The sequence below is a fragment of the Cygnus olor genome, chromosome 3, assembly GCF_009769625.2.
Source record: "Cygnus olor isolate bCygOlo1 chromosome 3, bCygOlo1.pri.v2, whole genome shotgun sequence".
Taxonomy (NCBI): Eukaryota; Metazoa; Chordata; class Aves; order Anseriformes; family Anatidae; genus Cygnus; species Cygnus olor.
Genome location: NC_049171.1, coordinates 42,501,632 through 42,512,776, shown reverse-complemented (window position 1 = coordinate 42,512,776; position 11,145 = coordinate 42,501,632). Strand labels below are relative to the sequence as shown.

At 42.4% G+C, this 11,145-nt stretch overlaps 1 protein-coding gene across 1 annotated transcript; it reads left to right on the top strand.

The window, feature by feature from the left end:
- The first annotated feature begins 421 nt into the window (after positions 1–421).
- Positions 422–4,164, top strand: NDUFAF4 (NADH:ubiquinone oxidoreductase complex assembly factor 4). Its single transcript, XM_040552990.1, has 3 exons — positions 422–604; positions 856–953; positions 3,294–4,164. Exons 1-3 carry the CDS (start codon positions 433–435, stop codon positions 3,588–3,590), a joined length of 567 nt encoding a protein of 188 aa, XP_040408924.1. The 5' UTR covers positions 422–432; the 3' UTR covers positions 3,591–4,164.
- Positions 4,165–11,145: the final 6,981 nt, after the last annotated feature.

Below are 11,145 nucleotides of genomic sequence, written 5' to 3'. Positions count from 1 at the left end.
GTGCAGCAAACCCTGGGCGAGCCTGCCACCTTGAGGATATCCCCTGGCAGAAACCCCACGGCCCCGGCTCTCAGCAGCGCCAGGCGAAGGCGCCCCCGAAGAGGAGCCCCAAAAAATCCACAGTGGCACGGCAGGACCCAGCTGCCCCCGGCGACATGGCGGCGGGCCGGCGTCCCGGGGCGCCGCCGAGAGGAAACAGCGCTGGCGGAAGGCACTGTGAAAGAAACACTGAATCACTTCTTTATTTGTTTATTTATTTTATTTATTTATTTATTTATTTGGTTATAGTTGCCCGACACGAACCTACGACCCCACCGCAAGCTCCCCGCACACCGCCATTTGCCCTTCCTGCCCGGCCGCCCCACCCGGCGGCTCCGGCGTCGCGCCAGCACTCTACGCATGCGCGGCGCACCGCCCCCCACCGCTGTGCGCATGCGCGGGGCCGTCCCGGCGGTGGCGGCGGCAGCGGCAGCGGCGATGGGCGGGCGGTTGGTCCGCGCGTTGCGGGCGTTCAACGTGGAGAGCCGGGCCCACCGCGAGATCAGCAAGGAGAAGCCCACGCCCGCGCCGCACCACCCCACCACCCGCCTGGACGCGCTGACCGGTGGGTGCCGGTCTCGCCGGGGCGGCCGGGCGAGGTGCCGGGGCCGCGGTGACATTGAGAGCGGGGCCGCGCGCGGGGCATGCCGGGAGTTGTAGTCGGCGGCGGTCGCGGGGGGCCGTTGCTACTGGCGGTTGCTAGGGGCGGTGAGAAAATGGCGGCCGCCGGGGCGGGAAGGGAAGGGAGCGTTTCGGAGGTTTTCTCCCTTTTCCTCATGGTTTTTTTTTTTCTGCTCTTCTCCCCGCTGCCTCTAGAGCACCCGGCGATACGCGAGAAAGTCTACAGCAAGGACGACAGGCTGCTCACCTTGTTGAAAGACGTTTATGTTGAGTCTAGAGATCCGCCGGGGCAGGTGAGCGCCGCTCTCTGTCGGAGGCACGCGAGCATCAGCGTTGTGGTTTTCAAACTCAACGCAAATCCTATTAGACTTACTTTTCAAGACAAATGAGCATTTCTTCAAGATTTTTTTCAAGAAAAAACGCTCAGCTAGTGCCTAGATGCTACCCTTTTGTTAGATAAACACGATGTTTTCATTTCTCAGTTATATCTCAGTAGCATAGACTGACTTTGGGTCTTGAACATGTGTCAGGATGTGGTTATTCAACCTACATGGTTCCTTTTTAATATCACATTGGTGTTTCGTTTTTCACTTAAGTTCCCACTGGTGCTTCTTCCAATGCAGAAGGGCAGCTGGCCGTCCTTTTGGAAAGATGCAGTTTGCCAGAGATGTCCCATAGATTTCTTAGAAGAAAAGAGATTGGGACTAATATGGAGGCATAGATGTGGTAGAGGATAAAGACATTAACGCTTTTCTGGAGTCTTTAACAGCTGATGTTAATGTCTTATGCAGAGCCTTTTCCTTATGTGGCTTAGGAAGTGCCCTAGCTGGGTTTTTCTTGTATAGTCTTTGGACTGTACGCTCATCCGTTTCCTCATTACCAACGGCTGCCCTCTTTGACGTGGAAAACAAGGCATATGCCTTCCAGTAACATGCAGACTGGGGCTCGGTCTCCTCTTTTCCACCTCATTACGTTATGGCTTGTGGTTTTTACCTGTTGCATTATTGGACCATTTTATTCTAGCTCATCCATTTAGTAATAAAAGTTTTGTAATTTTCTAGCAATAAAACTTCTAAGTCTTTATGATATTCCACATCCAGAGTACCTTCTATTCAAAACTAAAATATCTTAAAATTCATTCACTCCTGTAGCTTCCGAGTAATCTCTTTCCTTAATTTTCATAAAAGAGGTTAGTATGCTAATTTTGAAGTGCTGAAGGTCTAATTCCAGTATCTTTAAACACTTCTACTTGTAAGTCTCTCAGGAGAGAGATTAGAGGAAAAGCCACAAGTGGAACGAATCTTAGTGCTTGGTTCTGCACCTACCGCAAGGTTGTTGCCACATAAGGCTTGCTCTTGTGGTTTGTCTGTTTGAGGTTGTTAGGAAGAGCGTGATTAATATGTTAGCACTGAGGCTTGTGGGCAAAGCTTCATCCAAAAACTTCCTTCTTGTCCTGATTTTCTTCTAAAAACCTGGTGCATCATTTATATATAAAATAAATATTCATATGTGTATTTACATATATTTTATACATATATATTTTGTGTATATATATATGCTATATATATTTTATGTATGTAAATATACATATATGTATATTTTGCATGTCAAGTTACATGGAAAACTACTAGCTTTCAGTTCTGAGGTGGCAGATACCTAGAGATGCATCATTTTGTTAAGACTTGAAAAATTGTTCATTATCTGAGTACAATTTTAGAAGGAAATAAAAAGAAAGGGAAGGTCGGTAGCATTGTCAAGCAGTCTGTGTAGTTTAGAAGCAGGCAATTACAGATGCTGCAGCATCCTTATCAGTTTTCTCAGCGTATGGGTTAGTACAGTGTCTGGGGTAATTGGTGGACTCTGATAACTTTAAAAGCACTTTTCCTTAAGAAAGGTTTTCATTGTGCCTCTTTGCAGTGTCATTCACTGGTGAAGTCTTAATAAAAGGCGATATGGGGAAGGTAGAGTTGGTTTCTAAATAACTTGGAAAAGGAAATATGAAAGGACTTGAGAGAAGAGACCTCGTGTCTGAGCGCTGCAGTAGTCGTGAGAATTAAATTGCATATGATGATGCAAAATAGTTTTCTCTTTGTCCAGCAAATCTTGTTCTCTAGACAGAGTAAAAGAGGTGATGTCTTTTAGTTCCAAAACTAAAATCTGAAAATGAAAGGGGAAGAGAGTATATGGAAAGGATTTTCATTGGTATCACAAGAAGGATACTGGTTTTTAGTGTGATTTTTTCCCTTCCTCTCCCCACCACCATGAACCGATACCAAATATTAGGTTATCTGCATTTACATTTAGCTACCAAAATGTGCAGTTTGACTTGTACAAAGGGCTGCTGAGTCTGTACAACACATAGACTGTAATGGATTATAGGTTTTCATAATGTGGGTGGGGGTTTGGCCCTCCTATATGGAATGGCTGTGCAACAACTGGCTATGATCTCTGTGATATTAAGAAGTGAGGGTGGCCAAGCATTTTAATGTTATTAAAATGTTTGCACTTTAATGCTGTAAAAATGGGGAAAGCTAATAGGAAATGCCATATTTAGGAAGATTGCTTGGCTGCTACAGTATACCTAGTAAACAGAACTGCTGTTAAGCTCTCTTTGTTTTCCTTCCCACAATTAGGTAAAAGATGGAGGTGGTGAACATGTTCCATGTAAACACGAGGAAAAGAGAATTACAAAACTAGGTCAATTTGAAGATCTAGATATTAAGAAAGTTACCAAAGGCAAAATTTCCATTGTGGAGGCTCTGATGCTTCTTAATAATCATAAACTTCATCCTAAGGTATGGACTGCAGAGAAAATAGCAGTGGAATACAGTCTGGAACTGACGGAAGTCAACTCTCTTCTGGAATTCTTCATTCCTTTTACCATGCAGGAATTTCCTAAAGAAACAAGAAAAGCTATAAAACCAACATAAAAATAATTACCAAAACCTTGTGTGATCTTACTTGTGTCTTGGTTTTACTCATGAGTATATTTGGTGTCTGAAAAGAGTTGATAACATATCATCCAACAAGGCTGCTTTCTTATACTAAGAAGAAGTATTCAAGCAATTCCATCATGTATTTTATGGCTTCAGATAAATGCAGCAATTATAGGATACGGTTTGTAAAGCAGAGTTTAATTACTAAGTTGTGTGAGAGCCTGTCACATGATTCTGATTATCACATTCATATGTTATCAATTCAGTTGAAATATAGAAGTACTGTTTAGAAATTTAACTTAAGCAAACCACAACAACAAAAAAAAACAGATCACCCTTCTTAACAGAATTCCTGGCCTTCAGCTAAATCAGTGCTCTGTGTGTATTATCGTTGTAGTTCATGTTAAAATGTTCTTTAAAGGACTTACTCTCAAGACGTATGCATATACAAGCAGCTGTATTTATTTCATATAAAAGCTGAATATTATTTATACTTTTACAAAGAGGGTTAACCAGAAGAAGATTTGGGAAATTCATCTGTGTTGAAATAAAAAGAAGGTGAATAGCAGCGCCGCCTCTTGATGCCGGAACAGCAATAGCTGGTTGATGTGTACCTACCTTTCCATTCCATTCTGATTTAGCTTGAATATCTGTACCTCCCCAGGTACTGTCTGTCAGCCAGGGAGTTCGTAAAGAGTGAAGATCTGGTATCACAGCAGTCTGTAGCACCTGCTGTATGAGAAGTAATGGCTTGTGTAATTAATAGGTACCAATTAAATGCAATTGCATCTACTAATTGGACCCACTTATGGAAGATCTATTAATGTCTACCTGTCATGTTATAATAGCCCTTTTTCTCCTATGGAGGCCTTCTGTGATTTATCCAAATGCAGGCTTAGGTCGGTCTGTGTTTACTGATGATAAATTTTCCACGTTCCCACATCAAACAGCATCCTTTACCATTGTTAGTAACGGCAGTCGCAAACTGAAGTAACCTTGATACTGTGGCTGTCTGGGTCTGTGTAGATAAGAAATTGTGCACTGACACTGAGTACTGACTAGTGAAAATAGGTTCACGTTGTCCAGTCACCCTAGAAAAGGAGGGGGGAGGGATCATCGGAATTTATGTTTAAAGTGCATTATGGTTGCCTTTCTGTAAAATACATGTTAATTTTATGTAATACTGATGTTCCTAATGCCCATCACTAAAGGAGGTAAATGTAACTGCAGTGTAACTTCCTTTTCAACAACTCTGCCAAGTCTTTGGCTTCCGACTGGTAATTATCTTACCAAGAAGATCATCACCTTTGCGATTTCACAGCAAGATTCTTGCCACTTCTGTGGCAAGTTCTGTGATGTTCTGTGATGGAACAAGGTATTAACAATATAGTTTACAACAGTGTATTCAAGGTTTTACTTTATTCACTTCTAAAGTACGTATCGCTGTACACTAGTGAAAGATTATGTAAAAACGCTAATTTATTAGTCTTTGGATGTGTGGATTGGTGATGGCCTTGTTGCTCTCCCTGTAACTTAACAGGGACAGAGCTGCACTGAAACTAACGTGCCTTCTGAGTGATGAATCACATTTTTACTTATTTTCCGCAAAATACCCTTTTATATTTTAACAAAAATACTTCGTGTAGTGTTTGACTTCTTCCTGGTGTAGTATTTAAGGTAGTAATCAGAACAGCTGTGGAATGCGTTTGGTACATACGCTTTTTTTATTGCTGGAAACCCCGTGATTTCCTTCTTTAAAAATGCATGTTAGGTATTAGTGTTGATTACAAACTTCCAAACAATCAGCAGTAGAAACCGGTTAACCATGCCCCTTGACTGACTCGGTATGTATTCTGTTATTTTCTTTACACTTGTTTTTGTCAATGTCCCTTTCCCATGGCTGTTTGGCTCTCAGCTTTAGGAAGAGGTGTTTTTCAAGCAAACGTTTTCAAGAGATAATTACCGGGGAATTTGTGGGAAACTGCCATACAGGTTTCTGGGAATCTTACATGGAAAATTTTTCATGCATCATTGCCATACGTGTGGTGTGCCAAATTTAAAATGTTTTTGTCCACCGTATAGAATTACTAAATTTGGTAAGGAACAACCTGCACCACTCTAACTGCAGAAGTAATGTAAAATGTATAGTAAACATCTCCCTTACAGGCTTACAAAACTAATACTTAATTTCTAGCTGGAATGACACATAGTTAACAAGCTTCTTAATATGTGGCAGTATTACACCCGTTTTTCAAAGTGTTTGGAAATGTTTGTCACTGAGTAAAGCTAGGAACTTCCTAGGAACTGAGAACATCTGAGTACACGTGACAGGCAGAGCCTCATTTGGAAAGGAGGGTTGAATTCCTGGTGAAGTGTAAAAATGAATGTCCACAGGGGAAGTTTCAGCAGATAGTTTGGCTTCCAGGCTTAAATTTTCCCAAAAATGTCTATTCTGGGGGACACTATTTGATCACTTATCTATGTTTTCTGGGACGTAAGTCAATTTGGTACATCTTTTCCTCTAGCTTCATTCTGTAATGAAGTCTGTATTTCCAGTTTTCTCCAGCCAGTCTTGGCCTGTTACTGTGAAGACTGTGCAGCTGCACTGTTTGCTTTTTCACTAGCTCATGGACAAATGTAGGTTGTATTCTGCCCTCACAGTCTCAACAACCTGTTTTATTTCAGCCGAGTGGTATCTTGATTTCGAGGAGAAGCACAGCTGCAGAGGTAAAGATGAGAGGACTGAGCAAATGTTTTGTTCTGGAGAACTTACGAATAGGAGAAATTTTCAAAAGGGATGTAGCTTTTCATACATTTTCAGAATTTGTCCTCAGATATTTTAAACTAAATAGAATCATAGAATATCCCGAGTTGGAAGGGACCCACAAGGATCGTTGAGTCCAACTCCTGGGTCCCCAACAGACCACTTAAAAAATCAGACCATGTATCTGGGCGCACTGTCCAAATGCTTCATGTCTGTGTTGTTTTACCTTCACGGTTCAGTACAAACAAATAGTCTTGTGCTATCTCACTGCATATGGATAGTAGCTGGGTTCTTGCAGTCTGATGCTGGGATAGCAAGATGAGGGTTCTAAGGCAGGAAGGAGGTTTAACTGCTTTCAGTGCAGTTCTTAGAAGCATAAAATGGTTTGGGTTGGAAGGGACCTTAAAGATACCTAATTCTAACTCCCTTGCCATGGGCAGGGACACCTCCCACCAGACCAGGTTGCCCAAAGCCCCATCCAGCCTGGCCTTGAACACCTCCAGGGATGGGGCACCCGCGGCTTCTCTGGGCAACCTGTGCCAGTGTCTCACCACTCTCATAGTAATGAATTTCTTTTGCATATCTAATCTAAATATCCCCTCTTTTAGTTTAAAACCGTTGCCCTTTGTCCTATCTCTACACTCCCTGACAAAGAGTCCCTCCCAGCTTTCCTGTAGGCCCCCTTTAGGTACTGGAAGGCCACAATGAGGTCTCCCCCAGAGCCTTCTCTTCTCCAGGCTGAACAACCCCAACTCCCTCAGCCTGTCTTCATAGCAGAGGTGCTCCAGCTCCTCATGGCCCTCCTCTGGACTCATTGTAATATGTCCATGTCCTTGTGCGGGGGGCCCCAGAGCTGAATGCAGTGGGTGAGAATTGCTCACCCACTGTGCTGTGGGAGCTCGTGTGCGTCTGTGTACTGGAACAGGGTTTAGTGTGCCTGCTGCCAGAAAGAGGATTTCAGAAATAAATCCACAAAGGTTGTTCCAATACTGTTGTGCAAGATCGCCTTTGGGTATGGGCTACTTCAATTGCTGAAGAATAAGATTGCAGCTAGGGAGGTGGCAGTGGGCTCACCTGTGTGTAGGAGGCTCACTGGGGCCTCCTGACAAGAGCAGTGCTGCTGTGTAACACAAGAGAGAAGAAATGAGAAGGGACAAGGGGCAGAGTAGACTCCTTAGCCATCTCCTGTGAGGATTTCTTGCCCAGAAGTGGAATAGGCATGGTGTTTTGTAGGACTGAGGCCCTGTGGCTAGAGGCACTGGTGCTCAGGGGCAGGCACACCTGTGAGCAGGGTTGACCTAGGGAACAGGGAGTCCACCTCTTTTGGTGAGCCACAAGTGGCGCTGGTGCAAGCCAGGCTTACTCCTGCCAGAGGTTTCTGTAGTCAGAAACATGAATGTGAAGTGGCAGCTGGGAGCCCTGCTTGTGTGGGAGAGGTCTGGTAGAAGGAAAGCAGCGTGGCAACATGCATGCAGCTGGGAACGCTGAGCTGATGGCAATTGACTGTGCTGGGAGGGAGAAAAAGAGGTAAAGGTGGGGTCTTCATAGCATTTTCTCTGAAAGTATGTCCTACTATTAATTGCACAGGACTTTGTTCCCAGGAGAACAGCTACAGTGCAGCTTGTGGTTCCAGCAGCCCTGACTCAGCCAGGCCAGGTGCCGGCTGGGCTCCAAGCCCGCATGGCCAGAGTCGTGCTGCGGGGCTGAGGTGCAACACATGTGGGTCAGGCAGGAGCCAGAGGATGCGTGTGTGTCACCCTTGGTCACCTTCTGTCCTGGTCCCTCATGCTGACAGCACAGCTGTGTGGCCTGAGGGATGCCATGGGCTGGGTGGTGAGGTCTCTCCTCTTAAAGTGGGGAGGTGGGTTTGAGTCCCCTTATTTAAAACCGAGAAATGGTCTTTTACCTTTGTCTGCATCAGTTGCTATCCCTTGGTTGGATCCAGCATACGTTCACCTTACTTTTATTACCAGCCATGTCCACAGGGGGGAAAAAAGTTATTAAAATCACGTATATACTTGTGTTCACAGTCTAAGGCCAAAAAGCTGAGTATGCAGAGGTACCAAAAGGCCTCTGTGAATTTTTCAAGTACATTAACCACAAGTTCTTTGATTTGGGGTGGGAAAAGTTTATTAAAAAAAAAAAATCTTTAATAAAATATTTTTATGTGATGGTATGAGATGTCATTTATTGCTAAGAACAGTTCAAACTGAATGCAAAATATGTTGTTCAAAGTTATTTGTCACTTTACCAAATAATGGGGATTTTATTTTTTTAATTTAATTATATTTTTTTTTCTCTGGTTGACCGCAAAAACAAACGTCCCAGCCTGGTTGCTACTATTCCCATCCTTACCTGATCCAGTCCTCCCACTCTCTCCCTGACACTTTGTTGCTGGGACCATCTGGCAAGCCTCTAGTCCTGTGTCACAGATCTGCAATTAACTGTGTACAATGAGCGAGGCTGATTTACTGTGTACCTAAAGCTACAGGGAAACTGGAATAAATAGAAAGCAAGTGCATTGAATAGCAATGAATCAAAGCAAAGCAGGCTACTGAAGGTGTCTTTAGGAAGAAATAATGCCACTCAATTGGCTTTGCTCCTCCACAGAGGAAGAAAGTGAGAATAAATTTCATATTGTATTCTGCCTTTCTCAATTAGCTGTCACCAGTTAAAGATTTCCTGTGTGGGAACAAATTCACTGTTGTCGTCACTTAAAGATAAATTCTATCAGCTCATTTCTGCACATGTGGTACTTTAATATTAAACTTATTTTTGTATTGTAAAATTCTCATTAATGTAGGAATTTGAAAAATAGAGCTGTTTCTCCTGTGACTCTCTTAATAGGTTGATTGGCATTTAATCGTGGTTTCTTAGCCCTTTTGAAAACAATACACTAATTTGCACATTTTAAATAAAATTATTTGAATTTTATTGTGGACACAGTTGTAATTAAAATCTGAGGAGATGCAACTAAAAGCAAGTATGTTGTTTCCATGAATAACATAAATATCTACTTGTAATGCATAGGTTCAATGACATAAATGATTCTCTAGCCTTCAAAAAGCAGTGAAACTACAATGTTTCTGAGAGACCCTAGGGGAAAAAAAAAACAAAACATAGTTTTACTGAGTTTGCTGCATACTGAAAAAATACTTTTGAGAAATACGAATTTCTCCTTTTGTCTTAACTGCTAGCTACTTCTATCTAAATCTAGGTAAAGGCAAAATGCAGAATATGATATTGGTATAAATAAATTACATAAAGCATTTGACATACTATTGTACCTTTGTGTCTTGAATTTAACCTGGACCTCTGTGGCAATTCTGCCCCCCCCCCCCCCTTTTTTTTTTCTTTAATTTTTTTTGCAGAATATGAAAGGCCTTTCTTAAAATCCTCTTTCATCCTTGATGGAACAGTAGCACCTCCTTTGCCATCCCCTGCACAGATCATCTTGGCTTCCAGGAAGGGGGAGGAATATAGTAGACAAATAGATCCAAATGCCAGGTTGAAGAATGTCATGAAGGATTTTCAAACGCTATGTCCTCTCTGCACAGGGCACTTAGCACAGCTATGTGGCATTTGTACAGTCTTGATCAAAGCTTTGTTTCAAGTGGAAGAGAACTTGAATCTGAGCTGACTTCACACACTCCTGGCATCAAGTTATTTCTGTGATAAGGAAAAGTGATTGCTTAAGAGATAAAAATCCAGGTTGCATTCCAATTGGTCAAACTGTTTCTATGGTTGCAGAGTGGTATCTGAAGATTCAGCTGAAAGTGTGGCTTAAAGATGAGAAAACAGCTTATCTGTTGCATCCCTTCACTACATATGCTAGGCAAAAATGGAGCTCCAGGCTGCAGAGGAGATACAGGCAGGTAGTTTTGTTACTGAATCCTTGTAGATAACCCCTCTCCCCACATAAAACTTTCTGAAAGCCTGGCCAAGTCCATCTTCACTGCAGCTGGCCACTTTTTTTTTTTTAAATGCTATTAACTAAGAAAGCTTTGAAGTACCCCCAGAGATTTACTAGAATATCATGAGACTGTTTGGGGGTGCTCAGGGGACCTGAAAATGCATCATTTGGAAAGATGACTTTCCAGTATGCACCTAAATATAAATATGAAAACAAGAGTAATATTTGTTTTCGCTATGTTCTGCAAGGACACTTTACCCCATAGCTTTTAGGTAAGTCATCACACAAAGCAAGACCTAATTTGCCGCTATGTTTTTTCTTTGTTTTACCATTAGGAATGATATATATATATTTTTCTTTTTCCTGACATCTGCTAGCAGCAGGGTAGAAATTAAAAAAAAAAAAAAAAAGGTATAGTTTGAAAAATTAACCTTAACTTTTCCTGGGCACGCTTTTTTACTTAAGCATCTTTTGCCATGCTACAATAATATTTTTATTTTAGAGAGGCTATTTTTTATTTGACTTATAAAAGTGCAGATCGTTAGCAGCATCTGTAATGCCTGTAGTACTCTCAGAGCTCGTCCTTAGTCAATTAAGGTTATACAGAGCCCATTGTACTGGAATAATGAGTGCTGGATTCTTATTGATGTGCAGGAGCAGGGCGACATAGCTATAATAGGGGCTGAGCAACCTCCATGAAAGTCAAGTGTAGTTAGCCATTTGGGTTTTTGGGTTCTAATCATTATGGGGATGGGGAAGGATTTTAGTGGAAGGAGAACTGAGCATTTCATTTGGGAAAGAAGCAGACCATTTGCTACATCAAAGAGTTGGGTGCCATGTAAGCAGTCTTGAATCCATAGAATCACAGAGTA

What these genes read in the sequence shown, in the direction of transcription:
- NDUFAF4 (XM_040552990.1), top strand. Translation starts at nt 433, where the DNA reads ATGCGCGGGGCCGTCCCGGCGGTGGCGGCGGCAGCGGCAGCGGCGATG. An exon ending in CCGCCTGGACGCGCTGACCG is followed by an intron (nt 605 to 855) that starts GTGGGTGCCGGT and finishes CGCTGCCTCTAG; the next exon opens with AGCACCCGGCGATACGCGAG. An exon ending in CTAGAGATCCGCCGGGGCAG is followed by an intron (nt 954 to 3,293) that starts GTGAGCGCCGCT and finishes TCCCACAATTAG; the next exon opens with GTAAAAGATGGAGGTGGTGA.